This window comes from Panthera tigris, chromosome X, assembly GCF_018350195.1.
Source record: "Panthera tigris isolate Pti1 chromosome X, P.tigris_Pti1_mat1.1, whole genome shotgun sequence".
In the NCBI taxonomy this organism is placed as follows: Eukaryota; Metazoa; Chordata; class Mammalia; order Carnivora; family Felidae; genus Panthera; species Panthera tigris.
The window spans coordinates 39,152,048-39,177,500 of NC_056677.1; the positions used below are offsets into that span (position 1 = coordinate 39,152,048).

Sequence of the window (25,453 nt, forward strand, 5' to 3'; positions counted from 1 at the left end):
CCCCTGTTCACATGCACACGTGTGTGTATGTGTGTGTGTGTGTGTGTATACACGTGCTCTCTTTCTCAAAATAAATAAACATTAAAAAATACTTATTAGCCTTTATGGATGAAAGATACAGAATTTTCCTTTTTAATTTTGTCATTAAGACATTACTTATTTTTGAATAGATAACCCAAAATGAAAGTGCCTGAAAGAATACTTGCTGAAGTCTCATCCTCATTCCTTTTCTGTAACAAACTATTCCACTCCCCAAAGGTACTAGTGTTTTTCATATCCTTCCAGAGAAATCCACATATATATAAGCAAATCCATGTATGTGTTTGCACATATATTCGTTTTTCTTTATTTTATTGAAATATTAGCCAAATATGTGAATTCTCTCTCAGCCTTGCTTAAATTGTTTAAGTTAGTGTCATATTTTGGAAAACATACCCTGTTAGTACATGTGGAGCTGTAGTATATCCCTTTACATAGATGTACTGTAACTAATTTAACTATTTCCCCCTTGAGGGATAGTTACAAATAATGTTATTGTGAATACCACTGTCTATAAGAATCATTAGTTTCATTTTTAACATTCACTTCTAACTGTCCGGCATTAATTTATTACCAAGGCACTGTAGATTGGCTTCATTTATATGTATTATAGAAATCCAAAAATTCTGAAGAAAGAAAAATTCCAGCTGGTTTTTAAAGATGCATTAAGTATGCCATGAGCATGTTGGATTTATTTCACGAATTCAAGGATGATTCAATGTAAGGAAATCTGTTAACAAAACAAAAATCAATGTAAGGAAAACTAACTGTATTGTGGGGAAGGAAGAAAGATTTTTTAAAAGAAATTAACAGTGTGAAAAGGAAAGCACAACTTAAACCTAATTAATAGGTCATAACCTTAGTACTCTCCAAAAATTGACAAAATAGATAATCCACTAGGTAAATTTGATCAAGGGAATAACAGAAAGCACATGTGCAAAATAAGATAACCATGGAAACAGAAGAAATTAGAACTATTATACAAGACTACTGAGCAAGTGAATTTGAAAATGAAATGAAATGGACTACTTTCCAGGGAAATACAGATTAGCAAAATTGACGTCATTAGAGTTAGAAAGTTATAAAAAATCAATTTCTACAAAAGAAATAGGAAAAATTAAGTAATGCCTTACAGAAAGCACCATGGCCAGATGGTTTTACAGGGGAATTCTAAGCCTTTAAAGACCACATAATTTTAATGCTTTATAGACCGTTCCAGAGCATTGGAAATAAGAAACTTCCTCATTTCTTTTCTTTTATTCTTTGTATTTTTTTTTTTAAACGGGGAGAAGCTTTTAGCAGTTTTTAATCTGACTTGAATGACACTTGTGTTTGATAATAGAGTCCTTTCTGCACTTAATGATTCTATAGCATATTTAAAAAAATATAATGGAAACAAAATCCTTGATTCTAAAAATTAACTACAGATCGTAGTGCTTTTGTATTGTCTTTTTTTCTATTGTAAAATATAGGACATAATTTTTACCGGTTTAGCCATTTTTACGTGTATCATGTCATTAAGTACATTCACATTGTTGTGCAGCTGTTACTACCATTCATCTCCAGAACTTTTTCATCATCCCAGACTGAACCTGTACCCGTATTCAGCAATAAGTCCTCATTCCTCACTCCACTCAGCCCGTGACAACTATTATTCTATTTTCTGTCTCTATGAGTTTAACTACTGCATGTAAGTGGAATCATACAGTATTTATTCTTTTGTGCCTTGTGCATTTCATTTAGCACGATATCTTCCACATTTGTACATGTTGTAGCATGTACGAGGACTTAACTCCTCTTTAAGGCTGCATAACATTTCATTGTGTGTACACACCACATTCTGTTTATCCATTCATCTATTGATGGACACTTGTGTGGCTTCTTCCTTTTGGCTGTTGTTGATAATGCAGCTATGAACATGAGTGTGCAAATATCTGTTTGAGTCCCTGCTTTTAATTCTTCTTGATACATAGTTAGAAGTGAAATTACTAGACCATGTGATAAGTCTTTTAAATTTTTTGAGGAACCATCATACTGTTTTTCCCCTTTTCTTTTTGAAGCAAATGTAACATCAATACCTGAACCTGATGAAAACAGTACAAAAAAGAGGCAATATCCAGACTAATATCACTAATGAATCTTGGTGTAAAAGTACTAAATAGAAGTTTAGTAAACAAAGCCATTACCTCATTAAACAGATAATATACTATGACCAAGTGGTATTCATTCCAAGAATGCAAGATTGAATATTAGAAAATCCATTAGTATCAGGCATCGTAATAATAGAACTAAAGGTAAAATCAGATTGCTAATGCCATAGGTGCTGAAGACAAGCTTTTGACAAATTCAGTGACGTTTCCTAATTAAAAAAACTGTCCAAGTTGGAAATAGGAATTGAGTGCTATTTTTTTTATCATGGTAAAATTCATATACCTCAGTGCCCAAATTAGTATCTCACTTCGGGGAAACACTAGAGACATTTTTGCAAAAATTAGGAACAAGGCAAAGATTCCTACTATCTCTATTACTCCTCGTTATTGAACTATAGGTGCTAGCTAGTACAATTAGGCAAGAAAAATTAATTAGAGGCACAAATTAACATGAAGAAATTAATAACCTTCAACGACAGCATAATGTTAGAAAACATTCCCACTTGAGTATCAGCAAAGTAATTAAATATTTCACAATAAACTTAAAAGACATACTGTGACTCAGTAGCATAAAGATCTTGATTCTTCCTATGTTACTTTATAAATATAACACAACATCAATAAAAAGTACTAACAAGCTTTTAAGGACTTTGGTAAGTTGATAATATGCTAGAATAGCCAGGAGAAGACTGCGGGGAAATTGTACAGGTTATACTGACTCTACTAGACAGTAAGATATACAATAAAACCTGTGTAACTCAAAGTGAGGCACTGGCATGTGAATAGACAGACCAGTGAAATATAGAAAGAACAGGAATACATCCAGGTACATAGAGAAATCAAGTGCTTGAGAAAGGTAATATCTTAAATTTCTGGGGCTAAGGTGGGTTTATTCATAAATGGATCAGGGACAACTTGGTAGCCATTTGTAAAAATATAAAATTAGACCCATGACCCAAGCTGTTCAAAAAAAGAAACTAGAAATGAATTAGGGTCAAATGTAAAAAATTTTATACAAGTAAGTACTAGAAGTGAACATGAACTGTTCTTCAATCTTGATTTAGGAAAAGGCTTTCTAACTATGATCATTCTTTTTGTTTTCTCTGCATTTTGGGCCGGTCAGTTTGAACAATATAAAAATAAGTTCTGCACGACAAAAAAAAAAAAAAAAACAACCATAAATTCGAAGGAGACCTAGAGACTAGGAGAGAATGTTTGCAACATATGCCATGGACAAAGGGCTAATGCTCCTAATATATAACAAACTTAAAATTGGAAGGACAAAGGAATGAAAACCCAATAGGAAAATGGGAAAAAAGACACGAGTGGACACTTCACAGAAAATCTATATAACAAGGTCGTTAAACATATGGCAAAGTGGTCAGATTCACTCAGAGAAATGCGAATTAAAGCAACACTGAAATATAATTCTCACATATCAGATTGGCGAAAATTGTAAGTGGCTATGGGGAAACAGGCACTCTCATGCATTGTGGTAATACAAACTGGTACGACCCATCTGGAACAGCATTTGGCAATCTAACCAAGCTGTATATGCACCTTTTGACTCAACAGCCTCACCTCTAGGAATCTACCTTTAAAATATACCTCCAAAACTCTGAAAATATATAGGCACCAGGATGTTGATCGGAGCGTTGTTTGTAATCACAAAATCTTGGAAACAACTCAAAGGCCCATTCATGGGAGAATGTTTGTATAATCTTCGGTACATTCGGGTAGTGGAGTTGCATGTAGAAAAGCATGAGGAAGAACTATGTGGATCACGACGTGGAGTGGTTTCCAGAATATACTACCGTGTGGAAAAAAAAAGAGAAGTGTAAAAGAGTATAATACGTAACCCTTTGTGGAAGAAAATACACATAGTAAAGCCAAGTATACATTTGCCGTTTGTGCAGAAGCGATACTGAATGGATAAACGAGAAACAGAGGAGATTGGTTACCCGGTGGAAGTGGTTGTGAATGAGGGAGCAGAGATGAGGACAAAGTGGAACTTCTCAAGTGTATACTTTTTGCATAGCTCTAACTCTGAGAACCTGGTGATGTTTCTCATACCCCAAAATTAGTTGAATAATTGAGACCAACCAGATGTGAGGTAGCCCGAAACAGAATGCAGGCAGGAACAAATAAAACTAACCGATGAATAACATAAGTTTAGTGAAGGGGGTGGAGATGCAAAGAACTAACCTCAGTAACTTTAGAGAATAGTATTTTGACTATAGTGTAAAGCTGGAGACAAGAACTGTAAACAGATCCCCTACTACAATTACTTTCTCACAGTGGCACGGATTAGGAGTTCTGTAACAGTTTTATGTAAATATTAGGAACAAGCAAATAAGTAAGTGTATTGTGGATAACGAGAGCCAGGGTTTTCACTGTCAGAGCTTACAAATCAGGAAAGGCAAGGCGAGACTGAACTCTGGTGTTGGGTTGTAATTGGAGGTATCAGTACGAATATATGGGTATTTAGGAGTATGGATAGTTGGATAGAAATACAAGCTTGTGAGTGTGTGCATAAATATGTCTTCTAGCTATGCTTACTGGGAGGGCTTGGAGGCAATGACCCATCTCAGCAGCAGTATGACTACATTAGCACCCAGATCTTCGTTTCTAAATACTATACTTAAATAAAAGGAACCAGGGATTCTTCAGGAAAAGTAGGTGATTCCAGGGTTTAGGCAAGGAAATTACAAGAGGAGCTCTAGAATATTTTACGGTGCCAAAAAGGAAGGAAGTGCTTAAAAAATGATGGGGGCGTGTGGAAAGAACACAGGAGTCAACCTAAGGGGATGGAGTTCCTAATCAGCAAATCTGACACAAGTTTAGAAACTAATTATGATAATGAGATAGAAGATACAGAATAAAATATATTTGTTCATACTGAAATGAATATATAAATGAAGTAAATGAATATAAATGAATTTATATTTGTATATATTTGATTTTATTTGTATTCATTTACAAATGAATATAAGTTGAAAATAAATGCAAAAGGAGGGGACACTTCTTTTTTTTTTTTTTTTTTTTAATGTTTATTTTTGAGAGAGAGTGAGAGCGCGAGCGGGGGAGGGGCAGAGAGAGAGGGAGACACAGAATCCGAAGCAGGCTCCAGGCTCTCAGCTGTCAGCACAGGGCCCTATGTGGGGCTGGAACTCCTGAACAGTAAGATCATGACCTGAGCCAAAGTCAGACGCTTAACCTACTGAGCCACCCAGGTGTTCGGGACACTTCTTATTGTAGAATTTCAATTAATGAATGAGGAATGATGAGTATCTCTTCACAAGATGCTTACTGATTTCAAAGGGACATTTTTCAGGGTAACTAGCCAGTACCTTTTGTAAGTGTCAAGGTACTGAAAATCAAAAACGGGGGATCTGTTCCAGACTGGAGAAAAGTAAGGAGACATGCTACCTGAACATAGTGTGGGATCTTGGACCAGAAAAAGGACAGTAATGGGAAAGTTGGTGAAATTGGAATAAATTATATAGTCAGTAGTATTTTATTATTGTTAATTTTGTCAGTCTTTTCATGTGTTTTGAAGCTCTTATTGTCATGTCATCCTGATGTCCTTTATCATTATGAAATACTCCTTTATCTCTGGTAATAATCTTTGCCCTGAAGCCTACTTTAATCTGATCTGAATTGGGTCACTTGAGCTTTCTAATGTTTAGTGTTTGCATGGTGTCTTTTTCATCCTTTTATTTCAGCCTTCTTGTGTCTTTATATGTAAAGTCCACCTCTTAATAGTGTATTTTTGGCTCTTTTCTAAGTCTTTTCTGGATATGTCTTGTTTGTTTAGAGTGTCTAGTCCGTTATATTTAATTTGGCTGTTAGTTTTTTTGTTGTATCTTTTGTATTTTGTTGTTTTTCTCTGGCTGTTTTCAGAGTTCTCTTTCCATTTGGTTTTTAAGAATTTGACGATGAAGTGCCCAGGGGTTGTTTTTTTTCTTATTTATACTACTTGTGGTTTTCTTAGTCTTTTGGATATAGTATTAGATGTCTTTCATCAGTTCTGGAAAGCTCTCAGCCATTATGTCTTGTCTTTTCTGCCCTATTCCTCTCTTCTTCTAGAACTCCAATTACATGTATGGTAGACAATCTGTTATTGCCTCATGTATCTTTGGATGGCCTTTAAAGTCTCCAATCTGTTATTCACTCTATCCAGTCATTTGTTTTTTTTATTTCAGATATTTTTCAGTTTTAGGATTTCTTTTTTTTTTTTTTTTCTGTGCTCTAATTTCCTGCCCATTCATGCATTATGGTTATAGTTCCCTTATTGTCTCTGAATGTTGTTAAAATAGCTGCTTTAAAATTATTTGCACATTTCATCATCTGAGTAATGTCATGGCTGATTTTCATCAATTTCCTTTCCTTTTGAACATGGATAAAATGTTCCTGATTCTTCGTAGGTCTGGTAATTTTATCCTGGATATCATGAATAATACATTGTGGAGTGACTTTGTTATATTTTTCTGAAGAGTGATGTTTTTGTTTTATATTAGCCATTTAATCTTGCACAAGTCACACTGTAAACTTGGCCACTCCTGTAGTGGACAGCGGCTGAAATCTCTCTTTCATTCTGTCAGGCTGCTGGACATCTACTGTGTTCGTGCATGTTCAGCAGTCAACAAGAGATTTAGGTAGAGTTTTAATTGCAGAATTTGGTGTTCTTTTTCTTTCCCTGTCTCCTTCCTGGGATTTCTCCTCTCACTTCCAGCTTTTGTGATAGCTTCAAAGTGTCTCCTCTGAGTCTTCAAACTAGTAAGATTGCTGGTTTCTTTTGAGTTCTAGCCCAGGCACCAATTGGCACCTGCCTTCGGATGGAAATCCTAGTAAAAGGTAGTTTACTCATCCAGTGTCATGCCCTTTGGCTAAGTCTATCTGGTTTCAGCCTGATTTTGGTTTCTCTCTAGGCTTTCTGACAGTTGACTTTTATATTTTATCCAGAACTTAAAGCCATCTGTGGAACAGCTACTCCAGCATTACCAGAGGAAAAACGTTACTAAACATCTTTAAAGATAAACTCATCTTGCTTTTCGTATGCCATATATAATTGCTACTTAATGTTCTAGTGTATGCATCCATCATATTTTGTGTTTTTACTCCCTAGTGACATGGACCTAGGTTGTCCCTGAATTCCTGATACCGTGAACAGTACCATTTAGAACATTACCTGTGGAAAGGTTTCTTTGGCATCTTTGTCCCAAGAGTAAGCTTGCTGGACTGTAGTGTATCTGCATGCCTGTTTGCACACCTAATTTCATGCGTCAATCCTCTTCCAGCAGGGTGCACATACACATCCCCAACTTTGGATTTACCCAACTTTCTTATGTTTGCCATTCTGATGGGTAGATGGTGGTATCTCATTTAAACTTGTACTTCTAGAGATGTACACTTGTTCACATGGTTTTCACATTTTCTGTGTTGGTTTGTGTCCATTGCCTGATTTTCTGCTATGTGGTTCAAACCAGATCTTTACTTCTCTCATGATTTGTGTTGTTTTGGCCATGTCACATAAGTTCTTTACAGTCTCAAGGACATATTCCTGCCAGTATATGATATGAGGTAGAAAGCCAACTTTGATTCTCAGTATGATGCAACCAAATTTTCAAGTGTGTCGTGTTTTGTTTTGTTTTTATTATCAGTGTTTAGAAATATGTTTTAGCATACCATTGGAAGGAATTGACCTGAATAACTTGGTCCTTATCTTGTGTTAATTGTCTAAATGACTTTTTGAGATCAGATTAATATTTAGGGGGAACTAATTTAACTGATGAATAAAAGTTTATGTAATAACTTCTGTTAATCTCAGTGGCCAATTCTTTCAGATCTTTCCTGTGTTGACGTACTGTATTCATGTAGTTCCTTATTTGTTTCCGTACTTCTTTGCTTATCTCATTTGATCTTTAGAACAACTCCAGATAGAAAGATTAGGTATTAACTCTGTTTTATGGATGTTGAATCTTTGTTTAAGTGATTTGCCTGAGGCTCCTACACCTGGTTTCGGATTTCTACCTCCTCCGTGTTTTGTTTTTTTTTTTTGTTTTGTTTTGTTTTGTTTTTTTGAGAAGCATTTGTTTGCTCAGGCAGCCATGTACTGTTGCTGATAATGAATAATAGCCACTTCAGTTCATTGTTCTGCTGAGTATGTTTTAAAGGTAATATTTATGAGATTTTCTTTTATTGGCTTATCCCTTTTTTCCTCCCTTTCCTTTTTCTTGGAGGAGTTGAATTAAGCTTTATGACAGTGGTAGTAATGGGTTTTAGTCACACACATACTTTTTGAGGAGAGGAGTGTGCATAAATGGTTTTATTTAGAAATTTGCCAATGGAACCTTAAATGTTGTGAACATTGTTAGACCATGAGAGGTTTGGTATCTTTAAAGCCATACATATTATAAATTTTTTCATAGGCTGTATACCAGTAACTATCCTTTCAACTTAGATTTTAACCGCTTTTGCACTTAGATTTTTTAAAGCAGTCTTGGCATATGTTCTGTTTATGTTAAGTTGCTTGGGAACTTGGTGTTTCTAGGCAGATCATAACACTGGGAGGTAGAGTACTTCTCTAGCTTCATCAGTGTTCCTAAATAAAGTTGAAATTATTTGTTATTGAATAAGTTGAGATTATTTTAACAATTGAGATTTGGCAGATTCTTAAAAGGGCCTATTTTAATACTTTATTGTATCGAATGTTTTACTGGTGTTAATTGCTCTGAAACATGGCCTGTCCACAACTGTCTGGTGTAAAAGGAACGCTCAGTAATGGAACTAGCCTTTTTTCTTTCGGTTAGCTTAAGAAATATGCTAAAGTATCAGTATTATGTAGTAAATCTTAATATAAGAGCAAATTCTTTAAAGATAATGCTTTTATTTTTCTTTGAATCCCTTTTTTTCTGCTTTTTAGAGGAAGTATCATTCTGCAAAGGAAGCTTATGAACAACTTTTGCAGACGGAAAACCTTTCTGCACAAGTAAAGGCAACTGTCTTACAACAGTTAGGTATGTAATAATAGTGTACTATAAATATTTCTCTTTATGATTTTTCCATGTCAGAGATGGCAGATATGTGGCTCATGTATTCTATTCTCTTTTCCTTCCTTTACCCAGAGTTGATAGAATTAACTCGAACCCAGCATATTTCCCCTTTCAGCCAAGCATTGTCCATCTCGTTACCGTTCTTCAGTGCAGTTGGTCCTTTTAAATTCTTAGAATTATTCTCTAGTACTTAACCCATGGGAGAGGGGGATTGAGTACTTCCTTTGTGCCAGATATGCTTAGCACTGAATGAAGTTAAGTGATTTGTGTAAAGTCACTTAGTGGTTGGTGAGCTTGCTTTCTTAGCCCTATCAATAATATTAACTAAAACATTTCATCGAAAAGTTGTGCAACATCTAATGGTATAGTTTTTGTACACATGTAATTCTTTTCTGATGTTGAAGAAATGTAGCCATTTGGATGACACATTAGTGTCACTCTGACCAAGAAGATAGTGATTGAGTTCTCCACGTTTAATTTTGTTGCTTAGTTATTGGGTCATGTTTCTTATCTGTATATGGTGTTTGGGTCCCCTCCTCCCCCTAGCTTTTGTTTATTTGTTTTTGGTCTGGGCAAATAATTTATTCTTAATTTTTAACCAACATTGTAGTAATATGAATGTTTTCATAATGTGACTATTTTTACATAATTTTAAAATTACTTAAGCCTAGATTTTATCACTGATCTTCATGATATTGATATGTATCATATGATTAATTATATAAAATAAACACATTACCTTAATATAAAACTTTTGTTTTTAGGTTTGTTTTTAATTTAATCTCTGGTTAGAATTTTACTTGTGTTATCCATACTTTTAAGAATTAGAGAAGTATTTGAATATTTGTTTTTAATAAGTTTACAGACCGTGTTTGAGTAGTGTGAATTCATATCTTCAAATTAAAACAAGTTTATTAGTATAGTAAAGAAAGATTTTGTGCAGTTCTTAAGTAAAAAGAACAAAGTGATGCCTTTATCATAAGACAGCTTACTCATTCAGCTAATACTTGAATATGAGCTGTTTTGTTAATCCACACTATTTATAATCAAGTTTTTGTGCATTTCAGCTGCAGTGAGGAATGTGTCAATAGTAAAAATGCATACACCTTTTAAATTTAAGACATAGGTTGAAATAGTTTTGGTCTAGTTACGTGTGAATCACTTGTCCTCTTTGGCATTGGCTTACCATATTTCGAAGTATAGAAGTATAATAAACTTTTCGTGCTTTTGAAAGGAAAAACACTTCTCCTAATTAAGTCTAATTTATGCCTGTGTATCAATCCTTCCTACTTGCTTGTCACTGCTGCTTCAGCAGCTCCTTTTAGAGCCTGTTTCTCTAGGTTCCATTCTTACTAGTAATAGCAGGAGGTAAGAGGAACAGATGAATAAATATAAATGTGTTATTGACATGTATTTCTGTAAAACATACTAATGCAGTCCTTGAAATATATTTTGGCGCACAGCAACTATAATAAATGTCAGAAAATAACGGTCCTTATTTGTTATATGTAATATGGACTATACACAAAGAACAACGCTGATTTTATGCACTTGAAATGATCCACAGCTGAAATATGACTTCCCCAGCAAATCAAATCATTCCTGTGTTGTCTTAAAAGTTTTAGAATACAGTATTGCATGATCCAATCTTTTGATAGCTTATATAACGATTATTTAATAAAACTTGTGCATATTTAAGGTGCACAACATGATGTTTTGGTACATCGTGAAATGATTAGTATTGTCGAGCTAATCAACATATCCATCTCTGCACATAGTTACTATTTGTGTGTGGTGGGAGCACCTAAAACCTACTCTCTTAGCAAATTTCTATTAATATATTAGAGTATTATTAACTATAGTCATTCTGCTATGCATTACTCTCTAGACTTACTCCTGCTACATAACTGTAACTTGTACCCTTGGACCAGTTTCTCCCCATTTCCCCTACCTCCCCATTCCTGGTAACCATCGGTCTACTGTCTGCTTCTATATATTCACCTTTTTGAGATTCTACATATAATTGAGATTCTGCACAATCTGTATGTATTGATTAAACATTGTGGTACCCATTTTAAACCATTTTTATTTGCACCATTTGAATATACTTAGACTTGGGTTTTATTTTTAAATAATTGTCAAATGCTTTACAGTTTTTATTTTAGATAAGTTATTAATACATGTGGCCATTGCCAGTGAGATAGGGTTGTATGTGGGTGTTGTACTCTGAGCTATCATTGATTAAATCATCTTATATGTACTCCTTGGAAATAAACAATGGGTTAATAGACTGTCTTGGAGAGTCTTAAAATGCACATAAAATTTTACATGGAACAGTGAATTTTTATATTCTTTGTTTCATAACTTGGAATTTTTTCAAACACCAAAATTAGAAAAGAAGAACTGTAGTTTGTAATCTAAGTGTTAAGTCAGTACTTAAAATCGTTTTGGTTTCTCTGGAATAAAGTTCTTTATAGGTTTGACTGTACCTTCCTGTGAGAAACAGACTTCCTTATGGTCAGAATTGGCAGTTCTAAATTTTGGGAATGTGTGTGCCGAACTAAATGAATAAATTGACTGAAAAAAAAATATTTTTATGTGTTTTCTGTTTGGTATTCTTAAAAACTGAAGAACAATTAAGTCATCTTTGTAAATATTTTTAATCATTTACTGTAGGTTGGATGCATCACACTGTGGATCTTCTGGGAGATAAAGCCACCAAGGAAAGCTATGCTATTCAGTATCTCCAAAAGTCCTTGGAAGCAGATCCTAATTCTGGCCAGTCCTGGTATTTCCTCGGAAGGTGAGACTTAGCAGACACTTACACTATGCTTTTGTTTATTCCAGCTAAGAGATTGGAATTATGAGCTATATAATTTTGTTTATATTTATATTTGTTTATATTTATAACTTGATTAGTGTCTTTTCCTTTTTAAATATATTGTCGCAAAGATTTCTGGAAAGTTAAAGCTTCTGAATGTGATAGTTTTTCTCAGCATAATCTGGTCAGCCAGGACATTTCTTATTTTGCGTGTTGGATTTTCATTTGACTTGAATCATTGCTGGCTTTTAAAAAGACTTATCAGATAGTAATTCTTCATCCTAGTATTTAAATGCCTTTCCTTCTGATTTCTGTTATTTTTTTTATATGTCTGTTGAACAGAACCGAATTAATTTTTCATTCTGCCTGGTGACCACCAGTAGCCAGTGGAACCTTGCTATTTGTAATTTTGATTAATGATATATACATTAGAATGGACATATTTGATGAATAGTAGGTCTCAAATCAGTTCTACTTGAAATCTCACAGGGAGAAAGTGGATACATTATTATTGGATCTGTTGGAAAGGAGAAGTAACATGTAATGAAAATAGTGTTCGGCAAGTCTGTAAACTTTTCTCTGTACTTTAAATGCCTAAATTGTGCTCACTGATTATCTAAAATATACCTTATGTATGTGTATCTGATAGATTATATTTTGGGGACATTATTAGATCGTCTTTTGGTTCCTAACTGGTTTTAGCTTTTATGGTGTGGTGGAAAGATCAGTGTACTAGCAGCTGGGAGACTTGGATTTAGGTCTTGGCTAGGCTACTGTTTATAGATCATGGGTGATACAGTTAAACTTTTTGATGCTTCAGTTTTCTTTTAACCTTTTAAATAAGAGGATTATATTAGATCAGTGGTTTTCATTGGGGGCCTATTTTGTCCCATAGGGGACATTTTATAATGTCTGGAGATAGTATTTTGTATGGTTTCATTTTTCCTTTAAATTTAGCAAAGTGTGTTTGTATGAGATGGAGTAGTACTAAGATTTTTTAAAAAAGATGTTTGATTAGTCATTAATAATGTACAACAAGAGTTGGCTGGGAAAGTACCTATTTTTAGCAGAAATTTTCTAATACCTTCCAAGTCCTAGAAAATCATCTGATTTGGGTTGCTCACTAAAAAGCTTGAGAGTCCAAACTTTGTTTTTCTCTTTCACTGAATGAAGATATTTGGGGGCAGAGACTGGAACCTACCATCTTTGTATACTGTCGACTAGCAGCGTGGCTATTGAGTGAATGCAGTAAATGAACTAACTGAACACCATTTGCTTTTCGAGCTAACACTATTGCTGCTGTTTAGTGTTGCACAGTGGGATGCTTCATACAGGGACTGAAAAGGAGACGGAGTACTGGGAAGTAGGGACTGCCTAGACTTTGTCTCTAGTGTTAACGTTTACATACGAAAATTTCTTTTTATACAGGGTTAAAAGGCATGTGTAGTAGCAATTATTTTCATTTTGACTTAAGATGAAGAATAGTAGCGGCTCAGTCAGTTAAGCGTCCGACTTTGGCTCGGGTCATGATCTCGTGGTTCATGAGTTTGAGCCCCTTGTCAGGCTCTGTGCTGACAGCTCAGAGCCTGGAGCCTGCTTTGGATATTCTCTCTCTCTCTCTCTCTCTCTCTCTCTCTCTCTCAAAAATAATAAACATTAAAAAAATTTTTTTTTAAGTTCTTGAAGCTCTGAATAAAGACCTCAGGTGTCAGTAAGCAACTTTGGGATTTGATGACCCTAATATTCTACGGCTTTTTATTACTTATGTTCACATTCAGATCTGTGTTGAAGATGTCCTTTGACATGTGTATATCATAATAAAGGTGTAATGTGGTAATGCTCTTATAGTAGTACTAATCATTGGCAGTGTTATCACAGAACTATAGAATGTTAGAGCTAGGAGGGACCAGGGAGGTCACCTGCTTCACTCTGTAAACCCTGTTATTTTACAGATGTAGAAATAGAGTTCAGAGGAGTGAAATGGTTTATCTAAGGTTACAGTCGCACAGGTAACTAAATCAGAACAGGAACTAGAGCCTAGGTTCACGTATTGCTTTTTCAAAGACACAGGGCTGTCTCAGGGGCACTTAGTTAAGTTTTGCTACAGGAAAAGTGGTTGGTGGTTCAACTGGGACATCTGTAGTTGGGCACATTGGTTTTCTACTTTTCACTTTGTACGAATGGAATGTGAAAACATGAATTTTGGGAATTACTGCTTATTCCTCCCAGTGGTTAGGTAAATTTGTCTATAAATCCTGAGATTTGGCTTTCATTTAACAACAACAAACAGAACGTGTTTTCTACTATCTGTTAAGGATTCCCTTTCTTTATGGTGTCTGTCCCTACATGGCGTTGTTCATAACTTCTCCTGAGGTTATTAACAAACTTTGTGGAAGTTTGCAGGTACTCTCTGACATTGCCTTCTCTCAGTCACTGACATTTCTTATTACCCAGTCCACAAGATTAGTTATCCTTGGGCTTATTTTAACGTCTCCCTTGTAGGTGTCCTATATATATATTTTTAACATTTATTCACTTTTCGAGAGACAGAGCGTGAGTGGGGGAGGAGGAGGGAGAGAGGGAGAGGGAGAGGGAGAGGGAGAGGGAGGGAAACAGAATCCGGAGCAGGCTCCAGGCTCCGAGCTGTCAGCACAGAGCCCGACATGGGGCTCGAACTCACGGACGGCGAGATCATGACCTGAGGTGAAGTCGGTCGCCCAATCGACTGAGCCGCCCAGGTGGCCCAGGTGTCCTGTATTCTTAAACCCTCTCTTCTATATGGATGAATTCCAAATCTAGATATCTACATTTCGAGGTATTAAATTTCAGGACCACATCTCTTACTCTTTACCTAACATTATCTATTTTAGTGTTCTTATCTCACGTCAAAGTAAGCATATTTCAAAGCTCATTCATCATATTCTTTTCCAAACCAGCTCTTCTCCTTTTATTTTTGTCAATGATGTCACCATTTCTTTTTTAACTCTCTTTGATCAGGCTTAAAAACTAAGTTATAAGCCCCTGCTATGAATATCTAATCAGTCAGTCACAAAAGTCCTTATATCTTTTGGTTTACTATATTTCTCCCTTCTTTTTCTTTCTTTCCATTTTCGTTATTTTCACCCCAATTTTGGCCTGTTCCAAACCAGTGAGTATAGCTGCCTTTTTTACTGTCCATAATTTATTTTTCTTTCAGTTTATCTCTACACATTGCTAGCAGATTACTATTCCTATAAAGTGCTTTCATGGTGCCATTTCCCTTGTTAGAAGAACAAAAACTTCAGGGTAACCTCGGGCTGGATTTATAATTCTCTACTATTTGTGCTATCTTATGTACATTAAGTTTTGGTTATACTGCCTAAACAACATTTAAAAAAATTTTTTTTAATGTTTATTTATTTTTGAGACAGAGAGACAGAGTATGAGCAAGGGAGGGGCAGAGAGAGGGAGACACAGAATCTGAAATCTGAAGCAGGCTCCAGGCTCTGAGCTGTCAGCATAGAGCCCGACGCGGGGCGCAAACCCACGAACCGCGAGATCATGACCTGAGCCCAAGTCGGATGCTTAACCGACTGAACCACCCAGGCACCCCCCAAACAACATTTTAAAATGCCCTCTTTCATCTTCTCTGTCTGAATCAGGCGTTCCCAGACTTCTGGATTGCAGGAATCAGCAAAATTTCAAAGAATAATTATGAGGATCTAAATATTTAATTTGGGCAAGTGAAAACATTTAAGATATTTTTGCCATTTAGTCAGCCAGTAGTATTTCAAAATAAGTCAGTTACAGTATAAGTATTAATTACTTTAATGGAATATTTATATATATAAGTATATGTTGCTGTGTTTCTATTTTATTTTCGTGGCCATAAATTGCTTTATACTGGCTGATAATTGGGAATCACTGATCTAAACAACATGCCTCTATACTTATTTTAAATTCCTTAGTGTTATCCTTCCTTTTTTGCTTTTCCTAAATCCTGTAGTGTGTATTGTGGTGTCTCCTACCCTAAATTCTCAGACCAGAGAATTGCCTGTGACAGACATTCGATATGGCATCATGACATTTGTAATATGTCTTCAGTCCTCAACTAAATTGTAAGCTCCATGAAGACAGACAGGGACTGGGTTTTGTCTTTTCTTTTTTCCTTAGTGCCAAGCACTAAGAAGATAATTTCTGTATTTATAGTTTCAGCTGCTGTTCTGTGTATCCATCAGGTATATCTGCATTAAGAAGATAACAGGTTCCTCTTTCTCTCTCTCTCAAAAAAAAATAAATGTTAAAAAAAAATTACAAAGTGGGGGGGCGCCAGGGTGACTCAGTCAGTTAAGTGTTTGACTTCAGCTCAGGGCATGATCTCACAGTCCGTGAGTTTGAGCCCTGCACTGGGCTCTGCGCTGACAGCTCAGAGCCTGCAGCCTGCTTCAGATTCTGTGTCTCCCTTTCTCTCTGTCCCTCCCCTGCTTGCACTCTGTCTCTCTGTCTCTCTCTCTCAAAAAAACCATAAATAAACATTAAAAAAAATTACAAAAAAACCACAGGTCCTTGAAACTTTAATCAATCAGACCTTGCTACCCTTACATGTCATGAAATACCGCACTCACCTTATTATACTGTTTTTGATAGTTAGCTTGGTTTTGCCTGCATCTTAATGTTTGTATTTTTTACAAATTACAGAATGGTTGACCTCATGGTCATTATTTAGGAAAGTAGAATTGAAATCAGATTCATCCAGTCTTACCAGAATAGAATGGTTTTCTTGGTTTTTTTAAGTCTATATTCTTTATGTAAGCTATGTAAATATACCAAACGATATAAGTGGCATGGCAAGTGCATGTGTGAGCGCGCATGCGCGCTTTCAACTCTCAATAGAATACTGAAGTAATACGGCCTTTAATTACTTTAATATTGTTCATTAATGTATCATGCTTTAGCACTTACCAGATAGACTATAGTATAGTTTATTGAATGGTTAATTATAATGTACATTATAATTATAATTTTATATACACACACGCACACACATTCACAGAAATATGTTAGCTCATTCAGAATTTTAATTTGCTTTGATGTATGTAGTCCATTTTTCAGCAGATTAATCAGTATTAATGCAATTGTCTGGATTTTTTTTCCCTCCCCTCAGGTGCTATTCAAGTATTGGGAAAGTTCAGGATGCCTTTATATCTTACCGGCAGTCTATTGATAAATCAGAAGCAAGTGCAGATACGTGGTGTTCAATAGGGTAAGACTTTATATAAAAATAATGGTATTATACTCGATACATGACGGTTACATATCACATATAATATACTTGGTGAGGCTGAGTAGTTCTTCTCAGTTGACCTCTTGTTTGTCCTTAATTTTTCTTTCTAGCGTGCTATATCAGCAGCAGAATCAGCCTATGGATGCTTTACAGGCTTATATTTGTGCTGTACAATTGGACCATGGCCATGCTGCAGCCTGGATGGACCTAGGCACACTCTACGAATCCTGCAACCAGCCTCAGGATGCCATTAAATGCTACTTAAATGCAACCAGAAGCAAAAGTTGTAGTAATACCTCTGCACTTGCAGCACGAATTAAGTATTTACAGGTAAAACTTTTAAATAGCAGTTTTTTAAAGACACATGTTTCCCCATGACACTCAGGCAGGAGGCGGGTGGCTGGAAAGTTTGTCTAGTTGTGTTTTGCTGTCTATAATTTGTTTCCATATTTTGTAAACATACCATAGCTTGTAATATTATTTCACTTTTCATTTTAAGTAAGAGATGCAGTATTTTAAAAGATGCTCTTTTGCACATTTACTGTTGATGTATATTAATTTACATAATTTTTTTCTACGTACTGTCTACATTTTTAAGTTGTCATAGCATTTTAGAGAAAAGAACACAAACACTGTCTTTCACTCTTGCTTGGAGTTTCATGAGAAGACAGCTATGAGAACTTTGAAAACAGAGCTCAGCTTTGTTTGAATTCTCACAAAGGTCTATATTCTGGTTACCCTCTTTATACTTAGTATCTTTCTGAAACCCCAAATTAAGAATCTATTTTCTTTTAAAAACAATTAGTTATAGCATTTAGGAAGATTTAGTGGACTTGCTCTTACTCAAGTAGGCTTGTGTTAAATTTGCTTTTTACATAATTTTTCCTAGGCTCAGTTGTGTAACCTTCCACAAGGTAGTCTACAGAATAAAACTAAATTACTTCCTAGTATTGAGGAGGCGTGGAGCCTACCAATCCCCGCAGAGCTTACCTCCAGGCAGGGTGCCATGAACACAGCACAGCAGGTGAGAAGTTGGGTTATGTTCTGCAGGTACCCAGCTTTAAGGGTTCTTTTCAATCTGTAGTGGTCAAGCGTATTTTACTAAGTACAGGAGCCTTTTATTAATGGAAAAGCCTTTGGATTTAATTGTGAAGGGAATCTAGATCGAAATAAAACTCCCTCTGATATGGGAAGAAATTTTGGGGTGCCAATTTAGAACCTTTGTGCATTTTCATGATTTTGAAGGAGATTTCTTAAAATGATGCTGCAGTGGTTTGTTTAATTTTTAAAGCAGTTTTTCAAAGGAAGGTACACATTCCTCCATTGATGATCATTTGATTTTGATTTTCAATAATTGCCATCAGCGATGTCCACATAGCTTTGAAAAGTATGCAGTCTGTAAAGTTTTATAATTTGAAGGAATGAACTAAGAATATATAGAACCCTATTTTTGTCTTCCTTCTGTGATTCTTAGGCATGTAAACCTCATCATGCAAATACTGAACCTGTATTAGGCCTCAGTCAAACACCAATTTCACAGCAGTCCTTGCCACTACACATGATTCCTTCTAGCCAAGTAGATGACCTGTCCAGTCCTGCCAAGAGGAAAAGAACATCTAGTCCAACAAAGGTATATATTTTAGAGAAATAGAAAATCCCAGTCCAAAAGGAATCTCCCAACTGCCCTGAACTTGTGCAGTTTGAATATCTCCTGTCCTTTATTTTAAACCTGTGGACATCAAAAGAGTGAAAGGTTTGAGTTTTTCCATCCCAAATTCTTAGCATCCTATTAAATACAGAACGTAGGGATAAATTTGCATTCATCAAGTCATTTTATTCATCTCCCTGCCGTTAAGATCTCAACACACTTTTCATCATCACTTTCTACTGACATTGAGATAAATTTATTATTGGATCTAGTGGACAGTGTGGTGTTTAGGTTAGCCATTTGGGCCATAGTTTAGGGGTGGGCTTTTTTGGGTGGTTGATTAAAGAATCAGTATTTTTTTTTTAATTTATGATTTCCCAAATTTATTATGCATGTGAAATTATTTTTAAAAGAATTTAATGTCATAACATTTTTTATATGTAAATATTCCAATTCATAGTCATTTGGCCTTCACGAGTCATTCTTGTTAACTCTGTGGATTTAACCAAATATTCTTTAATTTTTTTTTATCGATTTTCCTCAGAATACTTCTGATAATTGGAGTAGTGGCCATGCAGTGTCACATCCTCCAGTACAGCAACAAGCTCATTCGTGGTGTTTGACACCACAGAAACTACAGGTATGTAAGAGAATGCTTTTGACAGATTGTTTTTCCTCTTGCAAAGGAGTAGAAGAAGTAAACTTTAAAATTTTAAGTATTAATTCTTAAAGTTGAGTGGCAGTCAATCCAGTCAAATGCACATAAGTAAAATGAACCCACGTTTGTCAGAGTAGTGGGATAATTAGTTCCCGATTTTCACCTATTTTTGGTTTTATTTTTAAACAGGCAGCGTTCACATAGTTCCAAGTGCATCTGTATGGTTCTAGGTTCCACAGGGCAAATTCCTGCCCACTTAGCTTTTAGCTCCTGCCCGTATCCACTTAGTTCTCCCTCTAACAGCTAGCCAGTGTTACCAGTTTACCTGTCTTCCCTGAGATATGTTCAGGCTTGCACAAGCAACCATGCATCCTCCTCCTCTCACGCGTTACTCATTTTCTCCTTTTTTATACAAATGGTAGAATGCTCCGCCTGTTGATTGTTCAGTGTATTTCATAGGCCTTTCCTTGTCGGGATGTAAAGAGCTTCTTTGTTGTTTTATGGCCACAGCGTATTTCTTTTTTTTAAAAAATTTTCTAATGTTCATTTATTTTTGAGAGACAGAGACACAGCATGAGCGGGGAAGGGGCAGAGAGAGAGAGGGAGACACAGAATCCGAAGCAGGCTCCAGGCTCTGAGCGCTCGGCGCAGAGCCCGATGCGGGGCTGGAACTCACGGACCGTGAGATCATGACCTGAGCCGAAGTCGGCGCTTCACTGACCGAGCCACCCAGGCGCCCCCGCCATAGCATATTTCTTCCGTAGATGCACACCTTCAGCAGAGCACTGATTTTCGGTAGTCAGGCTGTCTTCACACTTTTCCTGTTCCAAACAGTGATGCTTTGAGTGTACTTGTCCTAATGCATTGTAAGTGTAAAGAACTTTCTGTGTGAATACTGAAAACTAGAGTATTAATGAGTAAAATTTTATGCCCACTTGTCTCAGATACCACATTACAGTAAACTTCTTTTGATGAATGTTTATTTCTTAATTTCTCAAACTTCTTAAAGGACTTCATCTCTGGGTTAGTTGCTGTTGGTCAGGAATCCGTATCTTTGACTAGATAGCGGCTCCGCATTGGTCCAGTCGTTTCATGACGAGGTTGCTTAGAACAGTGAGCTTGAGCTGGTTTCTTAGATATGTCTTTGACCGTATTCTCCTTTCTTCTTCTTCTTCTAGCACTTGGAACAGCTCCGTGCAAATAGAAATAACTTAAATCCAGCACAGAAACTGATGCTGGAACAGCTGGAAAGTCAGTTTGTCTTAATGCAGCAACACCAAGTGTGTATAGCATTTTTTTCCCCTAAAATTTGTTAGCATTTTGAGTACTTTTATTGACTGAAACATTTTAGAGCATGGTCATGCCTGCTTCTTTCTACCAGTATTTGGTGGAATTTAGTAATCTTGCTTCTTAAAATACTAATAATGGACAGAGAGTTTTAGGAAAAAACAGCTATAAATTTAATTTTGAGCACAAGACTTGGTATTTTATTATTTATTTACATGCTATTTTACCGCTGTTCTGAGGGTTTATTTCTATTATTGAATACTTAACGAGCTGTCCTAAACCGAGATGGGGTTCTTCAGGACTTGTTGAATTTGGAGGATCTGACATACAAATATAATAGAGTGTAAATTGGAGATCCTCTATTTTGTGATTGGGAAAAAGACCTGTAAATTCCACAGTTTTCTTAATTTTCAGCTGCTTTCTTTTGTCGTTACTAAAGGGATGTTTCTTAAAAATAAAACAGATTTCTGCTTTTCTGAGGAAGCTAATCTAAATATGACTGAACACAATTTCTTGTTTTTAAAAAAGTGTGTATTTTTCAGCCTAGAGAAATTAAATGTTAGGGTGAAATCAGAGATTACCCGGTTATATATACTCCTTCATATTTTTGGTCCTCTACCTTATGGCCCACACAAGGAGCGTTTATTTTTCATTTGCCTTTTGACAGATGAGACAAACAGGAGTTGCACAGGTACGATCTACTGGAATTCCTAACGGGCCAACAGCTGACTCATCACTGCCTGCAAACTCCATCTCTGGCCAGCAGCCCCAGCTCGCTCTGACCAGAGTGCCTAGCGTGTCTCAGCCTGGAGTCCGCCCTGCCTGCCCTGGGCAGCCTTTGGCCAACGGACCCTTTTCTACAGGCCATGTTCCCTGTAGCACATCAAGAACGCTGGGGAGTACAGACGCTATTTTGATAGGCAATAATCACATAACGGGAAGTGGAAGTAACGGAAACGTGCCTTACCTGCAGCGAAACGCACTCACTCTACCTCATAACCGCACAAACCTGACCAGCAGCGCAGAGGAGCCGTGGAAAAACCAACTATCTAACTCCACTCAGGTAATAGAAGAGCTAGCTGCTTCGTTGGCTTCTCACATACTAGTTCTTTTTTTTTTTTTTTTTGTCTCATGCATTCTGAGAGAAAAAGAAATAGAAGTTTGAGGAACTGTTTTTGTAAGCATTTTATAGTACTGTGATGTTATCAGCTATATTTTGATTCCCAACATACATACACACATACATAAGTGTATTTTCTTTTCCATTATAAGATTCTACACCCACACGTGCACGTACACACACACAGTCTTGGAAATTTCCACAGGATAGAGAAAATAGATCATACAGCCCCCCAAAACTTACTGTTTTACTTAGTTAATTTCTACACATATTGCCTACCTAAGATCAGGTACTTATGCTAATATGTTTTAGGTATTCACTGTGGTGGGAGAAAAAGACCATTAAAGAAGCCGTTACCGTAAATTACTCTGAAGTGTGACTTTGGTGAAAAGTGCTGTCACTGTACCTAGGAGGGCACATAAACCAAGTTGTTAGAGTTTCCAGAAATTGGAGAGTTTGGGAGGGGAGAGGGCTGGTAAAGTGTGCCTAGAGTATAGATTATGAAGAGGGAATGGTGAAATGTGAGGCTGAGGAAGGTAGAGAAAGTTGCCTCATTCTTTTTTTTTCTAAGTTTATTTTTGAGAGAGAGCGAGCGAGAGCGAGAACACGAGCAGGGGAGGGGCAGAAAGAGAGGGAGACACAGAATCCGAAGCAGGCTCCAGGCTCTGAACTGTCAGCAGAGCCCGACGCGGGGCTCGAACCCATGAGCTGTGAGATCATGACCTGAGCCGAAGTCAGACACTTAACAGACCAAGCCACCCGGTGCCCCGCCTAATTTGTCTTGAAGGCAAAGTAGAACCACTGCAGTTTTCAAAACAGTAATGGATTTCATGAACATTATTTCTATCAAAGATAGATGTGCCATATTTTACTCCGTTCACTGTTAGACATACAATTTCTAAATTTTCACTTCTCAGTATTTGTGCACATCGTTTTTCCTGTGTTTTGGGTTGTTTCCATGGAGCGTGTGTTTCAAAATGGAACTGAAGGGTCAAAGAGTAAGCATCCAAAAAAAAATGTTGCCGACACACATTGCCAAATTACTTGTACTTTTGTTAGTAAGAAATATTTGACTTATTGCTGGTTAGCCTTATGTTATTGGTAAAACCAAGATAATTTCATTCTTCAAAGACTTTTAAGTTTATTCTTGAAGTACTTTTCTTGGCGGGACCATCTTCTAGAGTGATTAATAGTTGTATTTATTCTTAAATGTTGAGCACCTCCCATGTGCATGTCCCGTTCGAGGCTCTGGGGATAAATCCGCCGACGCAAGGATATCTTAATTCATGCAGGTGAAAAGACCGTGAACAAGTAAGCGTCATATAGAGAATATTAGGTAATGATATGGTGAGTGCTATGGAAAAATGTATTAGGAAGGGGAGCTGGGGCGTCCTAGACATTGGTGGTAGAGGATTCACAGTTGTAAATAGGAAGGTCAGGGAAGGCTTCACGGAAGATGACATTTGAATGAAGACCTGAGAGTTTACAGAGTGAGCCTTGAGGGTATTTGTGATAAGAGTGTTCCAAGTCTCAGGAGCTGGAAGGAGCAATAGGCCCTAGGGTAGGAGTGTGTTTTGCATTTTTTGGAGGTAAGTCAAGGTGGTGAGGATGGCTGAGCACGGCGGGCAGAGGGTAAGAAGGGAGGTACGTATGGTCCAGCTGGCCACGCTGGCCAAGTCCCGTTCAGCCGGGTAAGCTGTTGTAAGGGTATTAGATTTTATTGTGCGTTAAATGGGAAACGGGGTTTTTGAATGGAGGAATGACATGATCTGACTTAGTTTTTAACTAGATCCTCTCTGGTACTCTGTGGATAGACTAAAGGTGGCAAAGGCAGAAATGAGGTGTGTGACCGACTTGGAGATTATTGCTGTAATCGAAGTTAAGACATGGTGGTGCCAGGACCCAGAGTGGCAGCATTAGAAGTGGTCAGCTTTTGGGTTCCTTTGGAAGGCAGAGCCGGTAGGATTAGCCGGTAGAGTTGGGGTGTGAGAGGGAGGAATCAAAGCTGGCCTGGCTCAACTCGAGGGATGGATGCGTCTGGGTGAGATCCCCATGGGGTGTGAGTAGATGGAGGAAAGAACTCGAGGTGACCTGTGAGGTGGTAGGAGATCCAGGAGGATGTGAGTGATTGCCTGGAAGCCAAGTGAAGAAAGTCTTTCGAGGAGGAAAGCGTGATCAAAGTGTAAATCCAGTAGTGCTTCATAGGCCTAGTAAGGTAAGGGCTGGGAACTGACCATCTGAGGTATTTGGTGACACTGCTGGGACCAGGAAACTAAGGGGCACGGGCCAATCCACCCCACGACCATGACCTGGTTTTTGTTATTGTTTTTGTATTTACAGCCCACGAATGAAGAATGGGTTTTTTCATTTTTGAAAGGTTCTTAAAAAGAAAAATGGGGGGCGCCTGGGTGGCTCAGTCGGTTGAGCGTCCGACTTGAGCTCAGGTCACGATCTCGCGGTCCGCGAGTTCGAGCCCCGCGTCGGGCTCTGGGCTGATGGCTCAGAGCCTGGAGCCTGCTTCCGATTCTGTGTCTCCCTCTCTCTCTGCCCCTCCCCCGTTCATGCTGTGTCTCTCTGTCTCAAAAATAAATAAACGTTAAAAAAAAATTTTTTTTTAAAAAAAGAAAAATGTGTGACAGAGACTATATGACCCACCCAGCCTAAAGTACTTGCTGTGTGACACTTTACAGAAAACATTTTGCTGACATTTCAGTGGACTTGGTGGGATCAGAAGCCTAATTGAGGTTGGTCTCAACATAAGTGGAAGGAGAGAACTCGAAAACAAGAGATATAGACAGTCCCAGCACTGACACTTTAAAGTCGTGTGGGCTGTGCACTGCACAGTGCCAGGGGCGATATCCCCATAGACCGTGACATGAAAGGGAAGGAGAGAAACAGGTGGTAGCGGAAGGGGAAGTGCGATGAAGAGTTGTTTTTTGTTTTAAATTTAAGATGGGAGAAAGCAGAAAGAAACTCAAGGCGGGTGGAAGCTCATGAGCAGGGTTCAGTAGAGAGGGAGAAATTAACGTGGGAGACAGAGGAGAGAATTGTTAAAGTAGGTGAGAAGGTGGGATGTGGGGCGGCGGCGGCGGGGGGGGGGGTTCGGTTCTGGGTCGGAGAACCTGAGATTTTTGTTAGGATGCCTGTAGTGCTGAGGTATAATTGGCAGTTAATAAACGGGAACCTCTGTTAGGATTGTAACTTACGAATCTGTTGTTCTTCTTTAAGCACATCCAATTCCTGGTTTGCTTAGTTTTGAGATTTTCAGTGAATACTCTCAACTCTAGTTTGGGAATTTGCTGTCTTTTAAAAACATAATTCCAGTGAAAGAGCCTTTGGTTTGCAGGCCATGAGGCCTTTGTACATGACTGAATACTGAGTGGTAGAGCGCCCCAGCCTTTGTTTCACAGGT

At 37.2% G+C, this 25,453-nt stretch overlaps 1 protein-coding gene across 16 annotated transcripts in view; it reads left to right on the forward strand.

Annotated features, from left to right (window-relative positions):
• Positions 1 to 25,453, forward strand: part of KDM6A (lysine demethylase 6A) — a 205,946-nt gene that overhangs the window by 137,018 nt on the left and 43,475 nt on the right. For 6 of the 16 annotated variants that reach the window (XM_042973853.1, XM_042973860.1, XM_042973867.1 and 3 more), the window contains 9 exons: positions 9,115 to 9,208; positions 11,921 to 12,047; positions 17,209 to 17,307; positions 17,439 to 17,658; positions 18,218 to 18,352; positions 18,803 to 18,958; positions 19,521 to 19,616; positions 20,813 to 20,914; positions 21,589 to 21,984. In XM_042973853.1, the coding sequence (XP_042829787.1) occupies positions 9,115 to 9,208; positions 11,921 to 12,047; positions 17,209 to 17,307; positions 17,439 to 17,658; positions 18,218 to 18,352; positions 18,803 to 18,958; positions 19,521 to 19,616; positions 20,813 to 20,914; positions 21,589 to 21,984 (1,425 nt within the window). The remainder of the gene's footprint in view (positions 1 to 9,114; positions 9,209 to 11,920; positions 12,048 to 17,208; positions 17,308 to 17,438; positions 17,659 to 18,217; positions 18,353 to 18,802; positions 18,959 to 19,520; positions 19,617 to 20,812; positions 20,915 to 21,588; positions 21,985 to 25,453) is intronic. The other 10 variants (XM_042973856.1, XM_042973862.1, XM_042973858.1 and 7 more) reach the window with 6 other exon arrangements.